Genomic DNA, 25,499 nt, shown 5'->3' with positions numbered 1-25,499 from the left:
AATAATACAAATAACATTTATGTGGAATAAAAAGGATAAGAACAAGAGGATCACCATGGTGGTGCCGGCGATGAGACGGTGCGGGCGATTGACGGTGGTTCAGACGGGGACGGGAAGGCCCTAAGTAAACCATACCTACACATATGGAAACTAAGAAGTTAATTTGAGCTCAAATTGCATATAAATCAAATAGACTCCCGAACTAAAACCCAAAATCACTATAAGTATAGAGCATTGCACGAGATAATCTAGCAATGAGAGATGAAAGGACAAAGTTGCTAACCTTTGTGAACACTTGGATGGATGGGGTGCCTCAAATCTTGACAAATCTAGGAAGAAATTTAGGATGAACTCGAGGAAGGGAAGAGAACGGAGGAGAGAAAGGAGAAATAACAGAGCTTGGGCTAGACGAAGTTGTCGGGACGCAGATCCTAAGTCGTAAGAACCCAGCATGTAACACATCACATCACTTTGCGGCCTCACACACGATAAACTCCACGGCTGCCACCTTACCTTGGCCGGGACCGTTTGCGTCTTTTGGCTCACGTATATGAATGTGTCGCTAGCTTTCGAACGACAAAGAACCCGGGTCGACATGACTAGTTATAAACCCAAGTGGTACATCCGAACGAGGACAGGCATACATAACCCATCAAAGCAGGGGTCAGTCAACATCGTGTGTAGACGAGTTGTAGCAAGCTACAGGGACTCCATTACACCATGTGACATTTCCCCGAGGGGCCAGACATAGCAGCAAATAAGGATACATGCCGGTCTATCAATGTGTCCGGAGCTGTAGGAAGCTACAAAGGCTCAGTGGAAGCACATGAGGCATTTCCCCTCAAGAGTACTACTAAAGGCACACAACTAGGTGTCGAATCCCACACATACCAATGCATTCCAAACATACACACAATATGCACAATATGTGTAGATACAACATGGCATCACAACATAACTCTACAACTCAAGCATTTATTAAAGACTCATAAGAGTCAACATAGTATGATATTAAAAAAGGGGTCACATGACCCAACACTCAAGTCATACAAGCATCAAGCGGAAGCATAACATGTCTGGGTACATACATCTACTAAAATAGGCTGGAAGAGCGTGAAAAGCTACAACGACCCTAACATAGGATCCACACCTCTCTCTGGGATTCCCAAGCTATTCCGGTCAATGTTAAACTCATCGCGTAGAAACCTTTAATGAGACTAAGGTCTCCTCTGCAAAAACATAATTAAGCAACCGTGAGTACAAAGGTACTCAACAAGAATTACATTAGAACTATCTACATATGCATCATTGTCAACAAAGGGGTTGTGGAGTTTAATTGCAGCAAGCAAGCTTTGACTCTTGGCTAACCTGTACGACGACCACGAACACTTTCTTTCAGGTGGGGCAGCGCACACGAGTCCACATATTCACCAAATTAATACACCACTATGGATCCACTCCCGTCTCCCCACGAGAAGACCACCCATAACACTCACAATTATCTTCCATGTTTTATAGTATCCATTTCAAGTTGTCTATGTACCACATAATGTTTCCAAGCAGTCCATATCCGAGGACGCGGCTATTCGAACAGATTAATTTACCCTGCATGGGTATACTTCGTCACACATGCTCTCACCACTTATCACCATGTGCACGTCATGCATCTCGGCAACCTTCAAGGGGAAGCACTGGTGTGGGTGTCAGCCACGACCGTTAACCACACAAGACCCTAGTCCAGGTTTCTCGCCTATTTGAGACAGAACCCGCAAGGAAGTCTGACCGAAGTTTCCTCGACTGCCTCAAACGATGTGCGCAGGGTTCCACAATCCCACCATACGGGTGCCACTTGGTACACCGTGCCACTGTGTATCTACCGCCCTGAAGCCTACCCCGTCGGGCACAGCTAAACACGGCCGCCAACACTTTTCTTACAAACACCAGAAACTAGTTGCAACTCCTGGACAGAGATCTAGGCGACTAATAAGCCGAGAGGGGAACATAAGCATTCCAATGCGTGGTAGTATCTTGTCTTGGATAACATACAGAGAACTCAGTTCTTAAGGACAGTCCCAATGAGACAACCCACCATGTACTCCTACATGGCCTCTCATCGCTACCTTTACCAAATCGGATTCACATAGTTTACTCTCACATAGTAGGACATGAACACAACAATTCCGATTCATCATCGAGATGGATCACACCTGACACGACTCTAAGAATAGTAGGCATAGTAAGCAAGCATGGATGAGTAAGAACAACAAGGCTCAGACAGTTGGTACTCATGCTAAGTGCTTTCAACTATTTACTATGGAAAAAACAGGTAATGCAGAGGAATGGGTTCAACTACTGAAACATGTAATAGTTGAATCATTGTTGTCCTAGTGCAGTAAAAGAGAGCAGGAGCGAGAGTGTGGGTTTATATCAGTATGCTCAAGGGGGGTTGCTTGCCTGACAGTTCTGAAGATAGCAATGAGTCTTCATCAATGTCAATGATCACATCGTTAGAACCATCATCTAACGAGGGGGAAACAACATCGGCAAACAGAATAGAACAACATTTACTTCACGGGAATGCAACACTATGATCCATGATCATGACATGGCAATATGATGTTGATTGAGATAATGCATCTAGCAACAACATTCAATGAAGTTGGTTTGAACCAAAGTTCTTATTCAAACTTCATATGTGGTTATTTAAATGGCATTTAATTGAATTGTCTAAAACAGAGGACATATGTTTTTCTAACATGCATGCAAATGACATAAACAAATTCCTTGCATTTTTCTGATAATTTTTCATATATAATTTATTTTTAGAAATAGATTTTGAGTTGATTCTTTTTGCTGCTGGTTGATATGCCAATTTCCCAAATTTTCGTAATTTGTCAGAAGTTTTGAGATACCAGAAGTATACGAACTATACAGATTGCTACAGACTGGTCTGTTTTTGACAGATTCTGTTTTTGTTGTGTTGATTGCTTATTTTGATGAAACTATGGATAGTATCGGGGGTACTATCCATGGAAAAGTGAGAATACAGTAATATAACACAAATATTAATAGAAATCAAGTTTTCTACAATACCTAAAGAGGTGGTAGTTTGTTTTCTTGTGCTAATGATATCCCGAGTTTCTGTTTAAGTTTTGTGTTGTGAAGTTTTCAAGTTTTGGGTGATGTTCTCATGGACAATGGGATAAAGAGTGGAAAGATCTAAAGTTTGGGGATGCCCAAGGCATCCCAAGCCAAATTCAAGGACACCAAAAAGCCTAAGCTTGGGGATGCCCCGGGAAGGCATCCCCTCTTTCGTCTTCAATCCATCGGTAACATTACTTGGAGCTATATTTTTATTCACCACATGATATGTATTTTGCTTGGAGCGTCGTGTATTATAGGAGTCTTTTTTTGTCATAATCATCCTTGCTACACACCTTTTGAGAGAGACATGCACTCATCGTGAATTTGCTAGAATACTCATTGAGCTTCGCTTATATCTTTTGGGTTAGGCAATTTAGCTCACATGTGCTTCACTTATATCTTTTGAGCTAGATAACTTTGCTCTAGTGCTTCATTTAGATCTTTTTAGAGCAAGGCGATGTTATATTTTGGAGAAATAAGAACTCTAGATCTTCACTTATATCTTTTTGAGAGTGCTCTCTCTGAGTAACTTGGTAGTTGGCTTGTTCTATGGAAGTAGTCCTAAAGATGATAGGCACCCAAAGAGGATATAATAAAACTTCCATGATCTTGTGCACTGATTAGTAAAGAGAAGTTTGATTCCTCTCAATTAGTTTTGAGACATGGATGTGGTAATATTAGAGTTATGTTAGTAGGGTGTTGTGAATCTAGAAATACTTGTGTTGAAGTTAGTGATTCCTGTAACATGCACGTATGGTGAACCACTATGTTAGGAAGTCGGAGCATGATTGATTTATTGATTGCCATCCTTTGTGTTGCGGTCGGGATCGCGCGATGGTTAACACCTATCAACCCAAGTAGGAGTATGCGTTTACCACTTTGTTTTGATTACTAATAAAAAACTTTCACAATAGGTATATGAGTTCTTCATGACTAATGTGACTCCATGATATAGATGCACTTTCACCTTCCACCATTGCTAGCCTCTCTAGTGTCGCGCAACTTTCGCCGGTGCACAAACCCACCATATACCTTCCTCAAAACAACCACTATCCCCGGGGGCCATAGTGTTCACATGAGGCTTCTCTCAAAATATAAATATTACTGTGGGTGAACAAATTACTATCGAGCAATTGATAGAACCGCGCAAAGTCATGACGATATCTAAGGCAATGATCATACATATAGGCATCACGTCCGAGACAAGTAGACCGATACTTTCTGCATCTACTACTATTACTCCACACATCGACCGCTATCGGGCATGCATCTAGTGTATTGAGTTCATGATGAACAGAGTAACGCCTTAAGCAAGATGACATGATGTACAGGGATAAACTCAAACCAATGATGTAAACCCCATATTTTTACCCTTGATGGCAACAACACGATGCGTGCCTCACTACCCCTTCTGGGCTCTCCTTCGGGCGTCTGGAAGCTTTTGTTACGCTGATTTTTATATATTTTTCTCAGGATTTTTGGGGCTGTGTAAATTTGAGTAAAAGCCCGTGCAAAAAAGACATCAGCAGACAGAAACTGGCATTGGGTGCACTGAGTTAGTAGGTTAGTCCAAATATGTGTAAAAAGATATAGAAGTGTAGCAAAACGTATAACAATGTCATCCAAAAGATCATGGAACAAGAAAAAATTATAGATACGCTTGGGACGTATCAACACCTCCTCCTCCTTGTTCGGCGCCCAAGAGAGGAGTTCAAGTAGGCATGCCTCCCTCCTACACACACACACATACACATACATTCAAATATCTTTATATACTACTAGGAGTGTGTACTCCCACATTCAAATATACCTATTAAACAAGCATATTATACCTCTTTATCATTCTCAATATAAATTATTAATTATTCTAATATACCTCAATACAAGTTTCACAAAAAAATATCATTGACACCATTGGTTTATACAATATATAACTTTTACATACAATAATCCAGCTTACTTGCAAATAAAATAAAATTTGTGATCTTGGATGTCATTTTTCATGAAAATCACTCTAAGGTATCCAGGAATTATTATTGAGATCTATTAAAAACAATAAAAAGGTATAAAAGATTCATCTATGTGTTTTATGTGGAGCGGGAGTACGTTACTCCCAAGAGTACACAACCATGTTCCGAATGTTTCCTATCATCGGTGGTAGTTACCCTCACGTGAGCTTTGTATGTTTTATGTAGTATTTGTCCAAACCAATAGTATGTACATATAATATGTAGTATATAAAAATATTTGGGTGATATGTATGATATTTTTGATAGTATGTACTATTTTAAGCATATTATTTTATACGTACAAATAAGAAGATGTTTTCAAAATATACAAAAAACTATGGACTCACATCTAATTTTTTGTATTATTGCTTTGAAATATATTAGATATAGTATATGAACATATTTAGAATGTTAAATTTGTATATATACTATCACATAATAGTATACGGGACATATGGGGTAACTATCCCATGATAGTAGGATGTATTTTTCCAATACACACATCCTATGAGACACATGTTTCTCTTGCAACTGTCGGCGTCCTCTATCCCTCTAATTCTCCACAAAAGTAGAGAGTTGCCGCAAGGCTAATTTTCCCTACTCTAGTTCTTTGCTGACGCTTAGCTCAGGACGGCGGAGCGCTGCCAGGCCGTCGATCTCGTATTGGTGCAATCCGTAGTGAGACCGTGTTTCGCTCTTCATTCAAGGGAATTGTGTGTTTGACGGTTCAAGGGACTTCAAGCACAATTTACACCGGTTTTTCTGTCGTTGCGACTCAAATTTTATAAATTAGATCTAACTTTGTATGCATCTTCATAGTAATCCTAAGAACTTGATTCGTATGGCAATTTTGTTTGTTTTCTACCATGTTTCCCAACAATAATCTTTTTGTATCATTTTTACATGAGAGACCAATGTGGAACCCCTCAACTCTATATAAGGGGAGATCCATGGTCATCGAGGGAAGATCCCAAGAACTTCATATCAAACTTTCAGAGACGAACTAGATATAGAAAGAAGAGAAGTGTGCTCGAGGTAGCCAGGAACCCACCCGAACACTTCCCAAATTAGCTGGGAGCACTCAACTTGAGCTTGTAATTCATTTTTGAACATCCAACAAACGCACATAAAGTAAGAGTAGGGTATTACACCTATGGGTAATCTAAACCTGGCTAACTACTTTTATCATCATTTCATAGGAAGCTGTGAGAATTTGTGAGTGTTTTAGCTCCTCGCCGAATAACAAAAGGGGTTCTCCCCGATCCCTGATCTCGACGATCACACGTTGATTACGCGTATTACCTATCGGCAGCAGGTATGACTTGATGCTTCCGCTTAAGTCCCCATGCGTGACACCTGCCGACGACAGACATGACTTGACACATCCGCAAGAGTCGGCGTGTGTAGCACCTGCCAAGCTGGATCAAACCCGGTCTGGAGTTAGAGGGAGACGTCACATACCACCGTCATCAGAGAAGACCATCACCATCTCTAGTTTCGAGCGCCGCCGTTTCGTCCACATGATCACAATACTCATTTAGGGTACGCCAACCGTCTGTCCCGCCATGTGACGGCGAGGGAAGGACGGACCGGAGGGGAGGTGTCTCCGACGGCGGCTAGGGTTTTTCCCAGACCGCCCATGGGGGCGACATGGGAGTCGGGAAGTCATGTTGTCTTGTAGCTAGTTGTGAGTCTTGTAGGTAGTTCATGTTTTTAAAGGTGACGATGGATTGAGTCAATAAGACAATAAGGATCGATGCATTGATTAAGGATCCCAATACGCAAGGCAGTAAGCAGAACTGCAAAAGGGAAAAGCGGGGATTAAGCGAAGGTCCAACGAAGAAGCCCGATTGCCTGTAGGCGAATAGTTTTTGCACCCTTCTTTTTCGATGGATCCCTTTGTTCTTTTGATTTTTACAGAGCGGACAGAGTTAGGCCTACCATAAAGGCCTCACAGGCCGAGACGCGCCCCATGAAAACTAAACATGTGCATGCACGTCGAGAATTATTGTGGCATTGCCAACCCGTAAAGCGCGAGGCATGCAGCATGTGGAACAAAAGCAGCCATGAAAGAACGTCCTGAGCTCCCTATCCCTATGCTATGCCCCATCGCAGATTTGGCCGGCGGCATCGATCCCTTCCCTTCCCTTTCTTCCTTGAGCGGCGTCTAGTAGAGTACCTTGTACTCCTACTCGTATCGCCGTACGCATGCACGGGCAAAGCGGAAGAAGAAAAAACTGAATTACGTCCACGAGATACATACAAGAGATTTTGCAGAGACAGGGCTGCATCGACGAGAGATGTGGTGCATTTCCTTGTGGTCCGCACAAACCAGCAGCTGCTGCGGCCTGAAACCAAGGAGGGGTACGTCCTCGTGGCACGGACACACATATGTCCCCCCCATGCGCAGACTGTACAAAGGCACACTGCCTAGTGCTGCAGATGACGCCAGGGGCGTTCCGGTAAAAGCGCACGCTAGCTAGATGCTCCTTGCTTTCGCCCGCTCGCTCGCTCGATCGGAAGATGTATAAACACCCATATATAGTAATCCTATACGCAGCGTAACGCATAACGCCTCCTAACTAAGCTAGGCTAACAAGCCAGAGCGCAACGCGAGCAAGCAAGAGATATACCTACCTGACTGCTTGGTCTCGATCTTCCATGGATGAGCAAGGGGAGAGGGGGCTCCAGCTGCTGCTCCCCGCAGCCGCTGCTCGAGTGATCCGGGATGCGCCGGTTAGCGCCGGCAGCGACCACCAGCAGCTGGACCTGGACCTGTCCATGAGCATTGGGCCGAGGCAGCAGCAGCTGCTGCAGCTGCCACGGCCGGCGCCGCCGACTCCACCGGCTAACGAGAGCAGGAGGGTGGCGGCGACCGTGGCCGCCAGCGCTGCGAGGCAGCTGCAGCAGCAGCAGCAGCAGGTGACGGTGGACGTCCGCGCCGTGAAGCAGCAGACGGCGGAGCAGGCGCGGATGGCGTCGGCGGAGCGCGCCTACGCGGAGCGCGTCCGGGAGCTGGCGAAGCGGGAGCTGGAGCTCGCCGAGAGGGAGTTCGCGCGCGCGAGGATGATCTGGGAGCGCGCCCGCGAGGAGGTGGAGCGGGTGGAGCGGATGAAGCAGATCGCCGCCAGGCGGCTCGGCTCCGCCGCCTCCGCCGCCGCGCTCGAGATCACCTGCCACGCCTGCATGCAGCGCTTCCATCCTTGACTAGGTTGGTCGGCCAACTGCACCGACATGGTCGGAGATCGATGCTTGCTGGTCGCCATTGCTAGCTGTAACTCTCTCTCTCTCTCTCTCTCTCGTAGCTCCTGTGTTGTGAGTGCCAGTCACGTTCTGTATGAGACGATAATCACCTGGTTGATGCATGCATCAAGGAAACGGTTATTCCTCTTTACTCCATCGGGTGTACATGCATGCTTAATTAGTTCTTTAATATTATGGAATGAGGGCGCATGCTTAATTGCAGCAGCCTGCCTTAAAGAAACAAGGGAGTAAACAACTGATCAGTTCAGAAACCAAACTAATTGTAGTAAATTAAAGAGTATATTTCTCTCTTTGCTAGACAGAGGCTGGACGGATCCCTCTGTACTGTTGAGCTAGTGCGGTGACAGCAGTACGTCTGACAAAAAATTAATATTGGCCATCAAGTTTGGATGATTTCAGCTCCTTTTGGCCATGCTAGTGGACTGCCTGCCCTAGATGAACAAGGAAGATCAGGCAAGAAGCCAGATTTCATCCTAGTCAGCATGCTAAGTTGCAAACTGGTCTCAGTCACCTTAAATTGTTCACTGCGTATATGGCTTCTCATAATGGCTGAACAGTGGGGAGAAAAGCAGAATGATGCCATACACTGACTGCAGTTGTGTTTGTTGAGTTATGTTTGTTTATGTCAGCAAAACGCAAGCTGACGCGCTTTTGACACCAATATATACGTATACATATACATGTGTATATACAGATACAGGTGTGCAGGCGACCAGGTAGCCTGCCCGAACAGTGCCAGGTAAAGGATGGGAGCTGCAGACCGCTGCAGGGATTGTACCCTGCCTGCACAGGCGACGCCGTTCAGTCATCGTCATCGATCCGGAAAATACGGTGACCACGACGGATGAGCCCCATTGTTTCTGAATGAAATAAAAGTGCCGTAAATTTCTGTGCGAATGCAGATGGGGGTGCAGGCAGTGGTAGCCAGCAAATTGCCTGGGTCGAAAAAATCATACGAATTCTTGTTGGAGTCAGGATCGTGTGCTGACTTTGATATTTTATCATCATCTTAACCTTTGCATTTCCCGTGGTCTGCTCCCTCACCTTGGTCGACTATGGATCAGCTTGCGGCATGTGATGCAACCGTTACGATGTTTCACGGATGACTGACTGTAAGCCAGTGACATTCTATTTTTTACAAAGGAGGAAAATCATCATCATCGTTGGCATTTCTCTTGCTTGTAAGACTAATTTAATTTGCACATGAGAATAGAGCACTGAACTAGCTAGCTGGCTAGGTGCGTACTTGAATCTCTCAGCTGTCATCGTAGGTCATCCACCATGAGCCCATCTTCTCCCTGGACCAAGCAACTCCCAGGCATTGACACATATAGGGAGCACCAGACAAAAGTTACCGGTGTTCATTGTACAGGCTCCCTACAAGCCAGGGATACAAACTTTTTTCAGAAGGTAACGTCAGGAAAACATCATGATGCTACTGTAAAATCACATCCATGTTACATTTCTCTTGCCACTTTTTCACCCCGGCTGGCCATCTTTTCTCTACAAAGATTGCTGAATCATTATACCCCAGGCATGACAACATTATTGCCCATATCACTGATGCAGTGCAAGTTTCTCATCCAAGCTAACTATATCATCGATCTAACAAAATTGCTAACTACTCCCTCCGTTCCTAAATATAAGTCTTTGTAGAGATTTCACCAGTGGACTACATACAGATGTATATAGACATACTTTAGAGTGTACATTCAATCATTTTGCTCCGTATGTAGACATCTAGTGAAATCGTTTAAAAGACTTATATTTAGGAACGGAGGGAGTAGTACGTAGTATATTATAGAACAAGACAGTCTACAACACTCCATAGTAGAATTTTTTCATTTCATTAAGAACTCCCCTATTAATAAAAGAAAAGGGGTTAATTGGATAAATGGCACACAAATTCTGGCTGCAATTTACAAACTTTGAAAAGTACCACTGCAATTTTTTACAAACTTTGAAAAACGTCAATGTAGACTTTGAAAAATGCCTCTCGAAATGGCATTTTTCAAAGTTTGAAAATTGCAGTAGCATTTCTCGGAATCGCCAGAATTCTGGTGGCATTTATCAAACTAACCCAAAGAAAAGTCCCATGTAAAAGCCCCTAAACCATCGTTGTTGTTCCACCCCCAACTATGAGAAATGTTTATAGTAAATCCTGCACTTTTACAACCATTTATTACTGTGATCCTAGCCTGATTTGAATAATTATTTTATAATTTTTTGGTACTGGATCTCCCTTAGTAAGACCGTTCCACCAAATGCGGGACGACAGGCGAGGCGATCTGGACGTCGTCGTCCGGCCGCCTCCTGGCTACCGTTTGTCAAACGGCCGGCCGGAGTCAGATCCCCATTCCACCTTTGGGACGCGTTCTAGTCAGCATCTAGATGCGTTTCAAGACGGAGTCTCGGGCCCTGGCGACTTCGCGAATGGTGTAGACAGAAAGATACGCCTCGGCGATGACGGAATCTCAAGACCAGGAGGAAGATTCTGGTTGCTGTCTGACAGCGATGATGAGGAGGAGACCATCGCGAATTACGGTGAGGCTTCTCTCATCACATCTCCTACACCGTCTGACGGGATTTGCAATGCGTTTCAGGATGGACTTTGGAGAAGGAGGTTGCCGAGATCGTTGACGTTCTGGTTCCGCCGATGGACCCTGCCAGGCATGGTCTGCAGAATGAGGACAAGGTCGAGATCGCAAGGAGGGTGGAGCGGCGAAGAACGGCGGCGGCGTCATTGCGCCCGTGGCATGGCCCCCTTCCCAATGTGAGTCTCCCCAAGCTTACTCTGTCAGATTTCTTTGCCTCTCCTTGGAAGATTGTCATGAGCAAGAAACATCGAAGGAAATCCGCTCTGCCGGCGGCGACGTTGAGGCAGTCGGCGAGCCAGATCGCATCGGCCAATTCAAATACGGTGAATGGGCCTCTGGGCCTTACTTCAAAAAAATAGCACATGGGATGGATTCAACTTGTACTGGGTATATGGCCCAGGTACGAATCCAAACCGGCTGCGATCAAATCAATCAGGACGTGATTGATCCGGATACGCATCCATCAGAACCCATCACCGTAAATAGGGTTTCTCGGCGGAAGAACTGCCCCGGGTTCCCTTCGGCCAACAACGGAGGACGAGCAAGGCGGATCGCTCCTGTTGTTCTTCGTCTCTCCGACAGCGTTCCACGGAACGCCGCAGCGATGACTGCTGGCACGGCCGGCGGCCGAACCAATCAACCTCCGCCCAGGCAGGGGACGACGGGGTCTCCTGGGACTCATACATGTGCGGCTCGAGGTGGTAACCAACAGTTTGCTGGGGGGAGCGGCGATGGTAACTACACTGGTAGGGGAGCAGCCGGTGTAGGTAGAGGGTATCAAGCTCACATTGACGGACGCAACTTTGCTACCGGAAGAAGATGGGGAGATGACGGTTATGGTGCTTATGGAGAAGGAACCTATCGCGGACAATCTTCTTACGACGGTGGTCGTGGTGACGGAGGAGGTCGTCGTTTCGTTCCCCCAAATGGACCGTACGTGGAAGGGGCTATGCTGCCTCTTGAGCTTGCGTTGGTTTTTCCCTTGAAGAGGAAAGGGTGATGCAGCACAAGAGCAGTAAGTATTTCCCTCAGTTTGAGAACCGAGGTATTAATCCAGTAGGAGAATCGCGTCAAGTCCAGAGTACCTGCGCAAACGTCAAGTCCAGAGTACCTGCGCAAACACAAAAGATCTTGCACCCAACGCTATAAAGGGGTTGTCAATCCCTTCAAGATTGATTGCAAAGTGAGATCTGAAGGCGGAAAGTGCAACGAAGTAAAAGAGTAAGGCTGAAAATATGGTGTGAAGTAGACCCGGGGGCCATAGTGTTCACTAGAGGCTTCTCTCAAAATAGAAAATATTATGGTGGGTGAACAAATTACTGTCGACCAATTGATAGAACCGCGCAAAGTCATGACGATATCTAAGGCAATGATCATACATATAGGCATCACGTCCGAGACAAGTAGACCGATACTTTCTGCATCTACTACTATTACTCCACACATCGACCGCTATCCAGCATGCATCTAGTGTATTGAGTTCATGACAAACAGAGTAACACTTTAAGCAAGATGACATGATGTAGAGGGATAAACTCAAACCAATGATGTAAACCCCATCTTTTTACCCTTGGTGGCAACAACACGATGCGTGCCTCGCTACCCCTTCTGTCACTGGGTGAGGTCACCGCACGGTATGAACCCAAAACCAAGCACTTCTCCCATTGCAAGAATCACATATCAAGTTGGCCAAACAAAACCCACAACTCGAAGAGAATTACAAGGATATGAAATCATGCATATAAGAGATCATAAGAAACTCAAATAAGAATCATAGATAATCTGATCATAAACCCACAATTCATCGGATCTCGACAAACACACCACAAAAGAAGATTACATCGGATAGATCTCCATGAAGATCATGGAGAACTTTGTATTGAAGATCCAAGAGAGAGAAGAAGCCATCTAGCTACTAGCTATGGACCCGAAGGTCTATGGTGAACTACTCGCGCATCATCGGAGAGGTCATGGTGTTGATGAAGAAGCCCTCCGTATCCAAATCCCTCCTCCGGCAGGGCACCAGAACGTGCCCCAGATGGGATCTTGCGGAGACAGAAGCTTGCGGCGGCGGAAAAGTATTTTCGTGGATCTCCTCGTCAGTTTTGGAATTTTTCTGAATTTATAGGCGGAAGAGGTAGGGTAGAGGTTCCACAGGGGGCCCACAAGCCTGCTAGGCGCGGGCCCCCTGGCCGCGCCTAGGGGGCTTGTGGGGTCCCCTGCTGGCCCGTGCCTTGGTTCTCAAGTCTGGCGCGTATTTTCTGTTTTGGAAAAAATCTTTTCGGAAGTTTTATTCCATTTGGACACCTTTTAAAATCCTCCTCTGAAAAGGGTCAAAAACACGGAAAAAAACAGGAACTGGCACTTGGCACTGAGTTAATAAGTTAGTCCCAGAAAAGATATAAGAGTCATACAAAACATCCAAAGTTTGACAAGATAATAGCATGGAACTATCAAAAAATATAGATACGTTGGAGACGTATCAAGCATCCACAAGCTTAACTCCTGCTCGTCCTCGAGTAGGGAAGTGATAAAGACTGAATTTTTGATGTGGAATGCTACCTAGCATAGTTATCCTTTGTAACTTCTTTCATGTGACATGAATGTTCAGATCCGTAAGATTCAAAACAATAGTTTTCTATTGACATGAAAACAATAATACTTCAAGCAAACTAGCAAGGTAATCATGAACTTTCGAAATAACAAGGCCAAAGAAAGTTATCCCTACAAAATCATATAGTCTGGCTATGCTCCATCATCCTCACACAACTAACTTAAATCATGCACAACCCCGGTATTGGCCAAGTAATTGTTTTCGCACTCTTACTTTCTCAAACCTTTTTCAACTATCACGCAATACATGAGCGTGAGCCATGGATATAGCAGTATAGGTGGAATAGAGTGTGGTGGTGGTTGTGAGACAAAAAGGAGGAGATGGTCACATTGACTCGGCGTATTAAAGGGCTATGGAGATGCCCATTAATAGATATCAATGTGAATGAGTAGGGATTGTCATACAAAGGATGCACTAGAGCTATAAGTATGTGAAAGCTCAAAAGGAGAACTAGTGGGTGTGCATCCAACTTGCTTGCTCACGAAGACCTAGGGCAATTTGAGGAAGCCCATCATTGGAATGTACAAGCCAAGTTATATAATAAAGATTCCCACTAATATATGGTGGTGACAAAACAAGAGGCTCTCAATCATGAAGAACATGTTGCTATTATGAAGCACAAGTGTGGAAGAAGATAGTAGCATTGTCCCTTCTCTCTTTTTCTCTTTTTTTATTTGGGCTCTTTGGCCTCTTTTTTCTCTCTTCTCCTTTTTTTATTTGGGCTCTTTGGCCTCTTTTTTTTATTTTTTATTTCCTCACATGGGATAATACTCTAATAATGACGATCATCACAATTTTATTTACTCAAAGCTCAAAGCTTAGAACGATGATGACTCTATAGGAAATGCCTCCGGCAGTGTACCGGGATGTGCAACAATCTAGCTTGGCGTATGACGTTGAAACATCTCGCTAGCTATCTTACGATCATGCAATGGCAATATGAGAGTGACGGCACAAGTCACGAGACGGAACGGTGGGAGTTGCATGGCAATATATCTCGGAATGACTATGAAAATGCCATAGTAGGTAGGTATGGTGGCTGTTTTGAGGAAGGCATATGGTGGGTTTGTGCACCGGCGAAAATTGCGTGGTACTAGAGAGGCTAGCAATGGTGGAAGGTGAAAGTGCATCTATACCATAGACTCACATTAGTCATGAAGAACTCACATACTTATTGCAAAAGTTTTTATTAGTAATCGAAACAAAGTTCTAAACGCATACTCCTAGGGGAAGGGTTGGTAGGTGTAAACCATCGCGCGATCCCGACCGCAACACAAAGGATAACAATCAATAGATCAATTATGCTCCGACATCCTAACATAGCGGCTCACCATACGTGCATGTTACGGGAATCACTAACTTCAACACAAGTATTTCTAGATTCACAACACCCTACTAACATAACTCTTAATATAACCAAATCCACGTCTCAAAACTAATTGCGAGGAATCAAACTTCTCTTTCTACTCAATGCACATGAAGATGGAAGTTTTTGTACCCTCTTTGGGTACCTATCACCTTTGGGAATACTTTCATAGCACAAGACAACTACAAACTCACGCACCGCCGTGCTCTAAAAGATCTAAATGAAGCACACAGAGCAAAATTATCTAGCTCAAAAGATATAAGTGAAGCACAATGAGCATTCTAGCAAATTAACAATGAGTGTATCTCTCTCTCAAAAGGTGTGCAGCAAGGATGATTGTGACACAAAAAAAAGAAAAGACTCCTACGATACAAGACGCTCCAAGCAAAACACATATCATGTGGTGAATAAAAATATAGCTCCAAGTAATGTTACCGATGTATTGAAGACGAAAGAGGGGATGCCTTCCTGGGACATCCCCAAGCTTAGGATTTTTGGTGTCCTTGAATTTGGCTTGGGATGCCTTGGGCATCCCCAAGCTTGAGCTCTTTCCACTCTTTATCCCTTTGTCCATGAGAACATCACCCAAAACTTGAAAACTTCACAACACAAAACTTAAATAGAAACTCGAGATATCATTAGCACGGGAAAACAAACTACCACATCTTTAGGTACTGTAGCAATCTTGATTTCTATTTATATTGGTGTTAGATTACTGTATTCTAACTTTTCCATGGCTAGTACCCCCCGATACTATCCATAGTTTCCTCAAAACAAGCAACCAACTCAAAAAAAAAAACAGAATCTGTCAAAAACAGACCAGTCTATAGCAATCTGTATACTTCGTATACTTCTGGTACCTCAAAAATTCTGAAAAATAACGACTGCCTAGGAAAAAGGCATATCAACCAGCAGTAAAACGAATCAACTCAAAAGATCTTTCTGAATAAAAATGAAAAATAATCTGGTGAGCGAAAAGTTCTTCCTTTTTCCAGCAGGATCAAAAAACCATCACCAAGACTAGTCATAAAGGTTTTGCTTGGCTCAAACACAAAAAGAAACACAAAAGACACTACCATAACAGAATTATGATGGCGTGGACGCAACAAAATAGAAATAAAAATATAAATTCATTGGGTTGCCTCCCAACAAGCGTTATTGTTTAACGCCCTTAGCTAGGCATAAAGCGATAGAATCACGTATCGTCGTCTTTGGTGCTCAAACCATAAGTAGCCCTCATCATAGATTCATAAGGCAATCTTATTTTGTTTCTAGGAAAATGCTCCATGCCCTTCTTTAAAGGAAATTGAAATCTAATATTCCCTTCCTTCATATCGATGATAGCACCGATAGTCCTTAGGAAAGGTCTACCAAGAATGATAGGGCATGTAGGATTGCAATCAATGTCAAGCACAATGAAATCCACGGGTACATAGTTCCTATTTGCAATAATAAGAACATCATTGATCCTTCCCATGGGTTGCTTGACAGTAGAATCTGCAAGATACAAATTAAGAGAACACTCCTCAATCTCATTAAAACCTAGAACATCACATAAAGACTTTGGAATCGCGGAAACACTAGCACCCAAATCACACAAAGCATTGCATTCATAGTTTTTGATTTTGATTTTCATAGTAGGTTCCCACTCATCATGAAGCTTTCTAGGGATAGAAACTTCCAATTCAAGTTTCTCTTCAAGAGATTTTTGTTGGGGAACGTCGCATGGGAAACACAAATTTTCCTACGCGCACGAAGCCCTATCATGGTGATGTCCATCTACGAGAGGGGATGAGTGATCTACGTACCCTTGTAGACCGTACAGCAGAAGCGTTAGTGAACGCGGTTGATGTAGTGGAACGTCCTCACGTCCCTCGATCTGCCCCGCGAACAATCCCGCGATCAGTCCCACGATCTAGTACCGAACGGACGGCACCTCCGCGTTTAGCACACGTACAGCTCGACGATGATCTCGGCCTTCTTGATCTAGCAAGAGAGACGGAGAGGTAGAAGAGTTCTCCGGCAGTGTGACGACGCTCCGGAGGTTGGTGATGACCTTGTCTCAGCAGGGCTCTGCCCGAGCTCCGCAGAAACGCGATCTAGAGGAAAAACCGTGGAGGTATGTGGTCGGGCTGCCGTGGAAAAGTCGTCTCAAATCAGCCCTAAAACCTCCGTATATATAGGTGGGAGAGGGGGGGACCTTGCCTTGGGGCTCAAGGAGCCCCAAGGGGGTCGGCCGAGCCAAAGGGGGGAAGGACTCCCCCCCAAACCGAGTCCTACTTGGTTTGGTGGGTGGAGTCCTTCTTTCCTTTCCCACCTCCTTCCTTTTTTTCTTTTCTCTTTGATTTTTCTTCCAACGCGCATATGGGACCTGGATGCCCATATTGGATCCTACATATTCTACGAAGATCTTATCGTTTGAACCTCAGTGCCAAGGATTCATATAATCTCGTATGTCATTCCCTTTGTCCTTCGGTATGTTACTTGCCCGAGATTCGATCGTCAGTATCAGCTTACCTATTTCAATCTCGTTCACCGGCAAGTCTCTTTACTCGTTCCGTAATACAAGATCCCACAACTTACACTAAGTTACATTGCTTGCAAGGCTTGTGTGTGATGTTGTATTACCGAGTGGGCCCCGAGATACCTCTCCGTCACACGGAGTGACAAATCCCAGTCTTGATCCATACTAACTCAACGAACACCTTCGGAGATACCTGTAGAGCATCTTTATAGTCACCCAGTTACGTTGCGACGTTTGATACACACAAAGTATTGCTCCGGTGTTAGTGAGTTATATGATCTCATGGTCATAGGAACAAATACTTGACACGCAGAAAACAGTAGCAACAAAATGACACGATCAACATGCTACGTCTATTAGTTTGGGTCTAGTCCATCACGTGATTCTCCTAATGACGTGATCCAGTTATCAAGCAACAACACCTTGTTCATAATCAGAAGACACTGACTATCTTTGATCAACTGGCTGGCCAACTAGAGGCTTTCTAGGGACAGCGTTTTGTCTATGTATCCACACATGTAAATGAGTCTTCATTCAATACAATTATAGCATGGATAATAAACGATTATCTTGATACATGAATTATAATAACAACTATATTTATTATTGCCTCTAGGGCATAATTCCAACAGTCTCCCACTTGCACTAGAGTCAATAGTCTAGCCCACACATCATCATGTGAATTACATTGTAATAAATCTAACACCCATACAGTTCTGGTGTTGATCATGCTTTGGCCGTGGAAGAGGTTTAGTCAGCGGGTGTGCTACATTCAGATCCGTGTGCACTTTGCATATATTTACGTCCTCTCCTTCGACGTAGTCGCGGATGAGGTTGAAGCGTCGTTTGATGTGTCTGGACTTCTTGTGAAACCGTGGTTCCTTTGCTAAGGCAATGGCACCCGTGTTGTCACAGAACAAGGTTATTGGATTCAGTGCGCTTGGCACCACTCCAAGATCCGTCATGAACTGCTTCATCCAGACACCCTCCTTAGCCGCCTCCGAGGCAGCTATGTACTCCGCTTCACATGTAGAATCTGTTGGAATTATGCCCTAGAGGCAACAATAAATATAGTTATTATTATAATTCCTGTATCAAGATAATCGTTTATTATCCATGCTATAATTGTATTGAATGAAGACTCATTTACATGTGTGGATACATAGACAAAACACTTCCCTAGCAAGCCTCTAGTTGGCTAGCCAGTTGATCAAAGATAGTCAGTGTCTTCTGATTATGAACAAGGTGTTGTTGCTTGATAACTGGATCACGTCATTAGGAGAATCACGGATCGACTAGACCCAAACTAATAGACGTAGCATGTTGATCGTGTCATTTTGTTGCTACTGTTTTCTGCGTGTCAAGTATTTGTTCCTATGACCATGAGATCATATAACTCACTGACACCGGAGGAATACTTTGTGTGTATCAAATGTCGCAACGTAACTGGGTGACTATAAAGATGCTCTACAGGTATCTCCGAAGGTGTTAGTTGAGTTAGTATGGATCAAGACTGGGATTTGTCACTCCGTGTGACGGAGAGGTATCTCGGGACCCACTCGGTAATACAACATCACACACAAGCCTTGCAAGCAATGTGACTTAGTGTAAGTTACGGGATCTTGTATTACGGAAGGAGTAAAGAGACTTGCCAGTAAACGAGATTGAAATAGGTATGCGGATACTAACGATCGAATCTCGGGCAAGTAACATACCGAAGGACAAAGGGAATGACATACGAGATTATATGAATCCTTGACACTGAGGTTCAAACGATAAGTTCTTCGTAGAATATGTAGGATCCAATATGGGCATCCAGGTCCCGCTATTGGATATTGACCGAGGAGTCTCTCGGGTCATGTCTACATAGTTCTCGAACCCGCAGGGTCTGCACACTTAAGGTTCGACGTTGTTTTATGCGTATTTGAGTAATATGGTTGGTTACCGAATGTTGTTCGGAGTCCCAGATGAGATCACGGACGTCACGAGGGTTTCCGGAATGGTCCGGAAACGAAGATTGATATATAGGATGATCTCATTTGATTACCGGAAGGTTTTCGGAGTTACCGGGAATGTACCGGGAATGACGAATGGGTTCCGGGAGTTCACCGGGGGGGGGGGGGGGGCAACCCACCCCGGGGAAGCCTATAGGCCTTAAGGGTGGCGCACCAGCCCTTAGTGGGCTGGTGGGACAGCCCAAAACGGCCCTATGCGCATTGGAAGAAAAATCAAAGAGAAAAAAAAGAGGAGGTGGGAAGGGAACGAAGGACTCCCACCCACGAAACCAAGTCCAACTCGGTTTGGGGGGGGGGGAGACCTTCCCCCCTTGGCTCGGCCGACCCCTCCTTGAGCCCCAAGGCAAGGTCCCCTCTCTCCCACCTATATATACGGAGGTTTTAGGGCTGATTTGAGACGACTTTTCCACGGCAGCCCGACCACATACCTCCACGGTTTTTCCTCTAGATCGCGTTTCTGCGGAGCTCGGGCGGAGCCCTGCTGAGACAAGGTCATCACCAACCTCTAGAGCGCCGTCACGCTGCCGGAGAACTCTTCTACCTCTCCGTCTCTCTTGCTGGATCAAGAAGGCCGAGATCATCGTCGAGCTGTACGTGTGCTGAAAGCGGAGGTGCCGTCCGTTCGGTACTAGATCGTGGGACTGATCGCGGGATTGTTCGCGGGGCGGATCGAGGGACGTGAGGACGTTCCACTACATCAACCGCATTCACTAACGCTTCTGCTGTACGGTCTACAAGGGTACGTAGATCACTCATCCCCTCTCGTAGATGGACATCACCATGATAGGTCTTCGTGCGCGTAGGAAAATTTTTGTTTCCCATGCGACATTCCCCAACAGTGGCATCATGAGCTAGGTTCATGCGTAGATGTCTTCTCGAGTAGAACACAAAAGTTTTTGTGGGCGGTGATGTGCGTTTTGCTGCCCTCCTTAGTCTTTTCTTGATTCCGCGGTATTGTTGGATGAAGCGGCTTGGACCGACATTACTCGTACGCTAACGAGAGACTGGTTTCATCGCTACGAATAACCCCGTTGCTCAAAGATGACTGGCAAGTGTCAGTTTCTCCAACTTTAGTTGAATCGGATTTGACCGAGGAGGTCCTTGGATGAGGTTAAATAGCAAGTCATATATCTCCGTTGTGGTGTTTGCGTAAGTAAGATGCGATCCTACTAGATACCCGTGGTCACCACGTAAAACATGCAACAACAAAATTAGAGGACGTCTAACTTGTTTTTGCAGGGTATGCTTGTGATGTGATATGGCCAACGATGTGATGTGATATATTGGATGTATGAGATGTTCATGTTGTAATAGATAATATCGACTTGCACGCCGATGGTACGGCAACCGGCAGGAGCCATAGGGTTGTCTTTATACTAACGTTTGTGCTTGCAGATGCGTTTACTATTTTGCTAGGATGTAGCTTTAGTAGTAATAGCATGAGTAGCACGACAACCCCGATGGCAACACGTTGATGGAGATCATGGTGTGGCGCCGGTGACAAGAAGATCGTGCCGGTGCTTTGGTGATGGAGATCAAGAAGCACGTGATGATGGCCATATCATGTCACTTATGAATTGCATGTGATGTTAATCCTTTTATGCACCTTATTTTGCTTAGAACGACGGTAGCATTATAAGGTGATCTCTCACTAAAATTTCAAGACGAAATTGTGTTCTCCCCGACTGTGCACCGTTGCTACAGTTCGTCGTTTCGAGACACCACGTGATGATCGGGTGTGATAGACTCAACGTTCACATACAACGGGTGCAAAACAGTTGTGCACGCGGAACACTCGGTTAAGCTTGACGAGCCTAGCATGTGCAGACATGGCCTCGGAACACATGAGACCGAAAGGACGATCATGAATCATATAGATGATATGATTAGCATAGGGATGCTTACCACTGAAACTATACTCAACTCACGTGATGATCGGACTTGAGCTAGTATAAGTGGATCATGAACCACTCAAATGACTAGAGAGATGTACTTTTTGAGTGGGAGTTTAACGTATAATTTTGATTTAAGTTAAACTCTAATTATCTTGAACATAGTCTAAGTCCACTTTGAATATATTTGTGTTGTAGATCATGGCTCACGCGACAGTCACCCTGAATTTTAATACATTCCTAGAGAAAGCTAAGTTGAAAGATGATGGAAGCAACTTTGTAGACTGGGCTCGTAATCTTAAGCTAATCTTACAAGCTGGAAAGAAGGATTATGTCCTTAATGCTGCGCTAGGAGATGAACCACCCGCTACGGCTGATCAGGATGTTAAGAATGCTTGGTTAGCACGTAAGGAGGACTACTCAGTAGTTCAATGTGCAGTCTTGTATGGCTTAGAACCGGGACTTCAACGTCGCTTTGAGCGTCATGGAGCATTTGAGATGTTCCAGGAGTTGAAGTTTATCTTTCAGAAGAATGCCCGGATCGAGAGGTATGAGACCTCCGATAAATTCTATGCTTGCAAGATGGAGGAAAACTCGTCTGTCAGTGAACATGTGCTCAAAATGTCTGGGTACTCAAACCGTCTAGCTGAGCTGGGGATTGAACTCCCGCAAGAGGCTATCACTGACAGAATCCTTCAACCACTGCCGCCAAGCTATAAAGGCTTTGTGTTGAACTACAACATGCAAGGGATGAACAAGTCTCCCGGCGAGTTGTTTGCGATGCTGAAAGTCGCAGAGTCTGAACTCCGTAAAGAGCATCAAGTGTTGATGGTGAATAAGACCACTAGTTTCAAGAGAAAAGGCAAAGGCAAGAAGGGTAATTCAAAGAAGAGCGGCAAGCCTGTTGCCAGTCCGACGAAGAAACCCAAAGCTGGACCTAAGCCTGAAACGGAGTGTTACTATTGCAAGGGTATGGGTCATTGGAAGCGCAATTGCCCCAAGTATCTGGCAGATAAGAAGGCGGCCAAAGAAAAATCAGGTATATTTGATATACAAGTTATTGATGTGTACTTAACCGGCTCTCGTAGTAGTGCCTGGGTATTCGATACCGGTTCTGTTGCTCATATTTGCAACTCGAAACATGAACTGCGGAATAGACGAAGGCTGGCGAAAGATGAAGTGACGATGCACGTAGGAAATGGTTCCAAGGTTGATGCAATCGCCGTCGGCACAGTTTCACTTCAGTTACCATCAGGATTAGTTATGAACTTAAATCATTGTTATTTACTGCCTGTGTTGAGCATGAACATTATATCTGGATCTTGTTTATTGCGAGACGGTTACTCTTTTAAGTCAGAGAATAATGGTTGTTCTATTTCTATGATTAACATCTTTTATGGTCATGCACCCAATGTGAGAGGATTGTTCATACTGAATCTTGATAGCGATACACACATACATAACATTAAGACCAAAAGAGTTAGAGTTAACAATGATAGCGCCATATTTTTGTGGCACTGCCACTTAGGTCATATTGGTGTAAAGCGCATGAAGAAACTCCATGCTGATGGACTTTTGGAGTCACTTGACTTTGATTCACTTGACACGTGCGAACCATGCCTCATGGGCAAGATGACTAAGACTCCGTTCTCCGGAACAATGGAGCGTGCAAGTGACTTGTTGGAAATCATACATACCGATGTGTGTGGTCCGATGAGCGTGGAGACACGCGGCGGATATCGTTATTTTCTCACCTTCACTCACGATGTGAGTAGATATGGTTATGTCTACTTGATGAAGCACAAGTCTGAAACATTTGAAAAGTTCAAGCAATTTCAGAGTGAAATTGAAAATCATCGTAACAAGAAGATCAAGTTCCTACGGTCTGATCGTGGGGGTGAATATCTGAGTTTCGAGTTTGGTGCTCACTTAAGACAATGTGGAATTGTTTCACAGTTAACACCGCCTGGAACACCACAGCGTAATGGTGTGTCCGAACGTCGTAATCGTACTTTATTAGAGATGGTGCGATCTATGATGTCTCTTACCGATTTGCCGTTATCGTTTTGGGGTTATGCATTAGAAACAGTTGCATTCACTTTAAATAGGGCGCCATCAAAATCCGTTGAGACGACGCCATATGAACTATGGTATGGAAAAAGGCCAAAGTTGTCGTTTCTTAAAGTTTGGGGATGTGATGCTTATGTCAAAAAGCTTCAGCCTGAAAAGCTGGAACCCAAAGCGGAAAAGTGCGTCTTCATAGGTTACCCAAGGAAACAGTTGGGTACACCTTCTATCTCAAATACGAGGGCAAAGTGTTTGTTGCTATAAACGGAGCTTTTCTCGAGAAGGAGTTTCTCTCGAGAGAATTGAGTGGGAGGAAGATAGAACTTGACGAGGTTGTCGAACCTCTCATCCCTCTGGATGGTGGCGCAGGGCAAGGGGAAACCTCTTTCGTTGCGACGCCGGCTGAGGAGGAAGTTAATGATGGTGTTCATGAAACTCCGGTTCAAGTTTCTGTCAAACCACGCAGGTCGATGAGTCCACGTGCTGCTCCAGAGTGGTACGGTAATCCCGTCTTATCAATCATGTTGTTGGACAACAATGAACCTGCAGATTATGAAGAAGCAATGGTGGGCCCGGATTCCAACAAATGGCTAGAAGCCATGATGTCCGAGATAGGATCCATGTATGAGAACAAAGTGTGGACTTTGGAGGTACTGCCTCAGGGCCGCAAGGCTATTCAGAACAAATGGATCTTTAAGAGGAAGACAGACGCTGACGACAATGTAACCGTTTATAAAGATCGACTTGTGGCAAAGGGTTTTTCACAAGTTCAAGGAGTTGACTACGATGAGACATTCTCACCCGTAGCGATGCTTAAGTCCGTCAGAATCATGTTAGCAATAGCTGCATTTTTCGATTATGAAATCTGGCAGATGGATGTCAAAACGGCGTTCCTTAACGGTTTCCTTAAGGAAGAATTGTATATGATGCAACCCGAAGGTTTTGTCGATCCTAAGAATGCTAACAAGGTGTGCAAGCTCCAGCGATCCATTTATGGACTGGTGCAAGCATCTCGGAGTTGGAACAAACGCTTTGATGAGGTGATCAAAGCATTTGGGTTTATATAAGTGGTTGGAGAATCTTCTATTTACAAGAAAGTGAGTGGGAGCTCTGTGGCGTTTCTGATATTATATGTGGATGACATATTGCTGATTCGAAACAACGTAGAGTTTTTGGAGAGCATAAAGGATTACTTGAATAAAAGTTTCTGTATGAAGGACCTAGGAGAAGCTGCTTACATTCTAGGCATTAAGATCTATAGGGATAGATCAAAACGCCTGATAGGACTTTCACAAAGCACATACCTTGATAAAGTTTTGAAGAGGTTCAAAATGGAACAGTCCAAGAAAGGGTTCTTGCCAGTTCTACAAGGTACGAGATTGAGTAAGACTCAGTGCCCAGCAACTGATGAAGATAGAGAGCATATGCGCTCCGTCCCCTATGCTTGAGCCATAGGTTCTATCATGTATGCAATGCTGTGCACTAGACCGGATGTTAGCCTGGCCATAAGTATGGCAGGTAGGTTCCAGAGTAATCCAGGAGTGGATCACTGGACAACGGTCAAGAATATCCTGAAGTACCTGAAAAGGACTAAGGAGATGTTTCTCGTGTATGGAGGTGACGAAGAGCTTGCCGTAAAAGGTTACGTCGATGCAAGCTTTGACACAGATCCGGACGACTCTAAGTCGCAAACCGGATACGTATTTATTCTTAATGGGTGTGCAGTAAGCTGGTGCAGTTCCAAGCAAAGCGTCGTAGCAGATTCTACATGTGAAGCAGAGTACATGGCTGCCTCGGAGGCAGCTAAGGAGGGTGTCTGGATGAAGCAGTTCATGACGGATCTTGGAGTGGTGCCAAGCGCACTGAATCCAATAACCTTGTTCTGTGACAACACGGGTGCCATTGCCTTAGCAAAGGAACCACGGTTTCACAAGAAGTCCAGACACATCAAACGATGCTTCAACCTCATCCGCGACTACGTCGAAGGAGAGGACGTAAATATATGCA

At 44.6% G+C, this 25,499-nt stretch overlaps 1 protein-coding gene across 1 annotated transcript; it reads left to right on the top strand.

The window, feature by feature from the left end:
• The first annotated feature begins 7,610 nt into the window (after positions 1-7,610).
• LOC123430204 (protein indeterminate-domain 16) lies at positions 7,611-8,547 on the top strand. The gene has a single exon (XM_045114092.1). It carries the CDS (start codon positions 7,815-7,817, stop codon positions 8,358-8,360), a length of 546 nt encoding a protein of 181 aa, XP_044970027.1. The 5' UTR covers positions 7,611-7,814; the 3' UTR covers positions 8,361-8,547.
• Positions 8,548-25,499: the final 16,952 nt, after the last annotated feature.

The sequence above is a fragment of the Hordeum vulgare genome, chromosome 2H (assembly GCF_904849725.1).
Source record: "Hordeum vulgare subsp. vulgare chromosome 2H, MorexV3_pseudomolecules_assembly, whole genome shotgun sequence".
Classification (NCBI taxonomy): domain Eukaryota; kingdom Viridiplantae; phylum Streptophyta; class Magnoliopsida; order Poales; family Poaceae; genus Hordeum; species Hordeum vulgare.
Note: the sequence above shows the minus strand (reverse complement) of the source record. Positions and strands in the feature narration are given on the sequence as shown.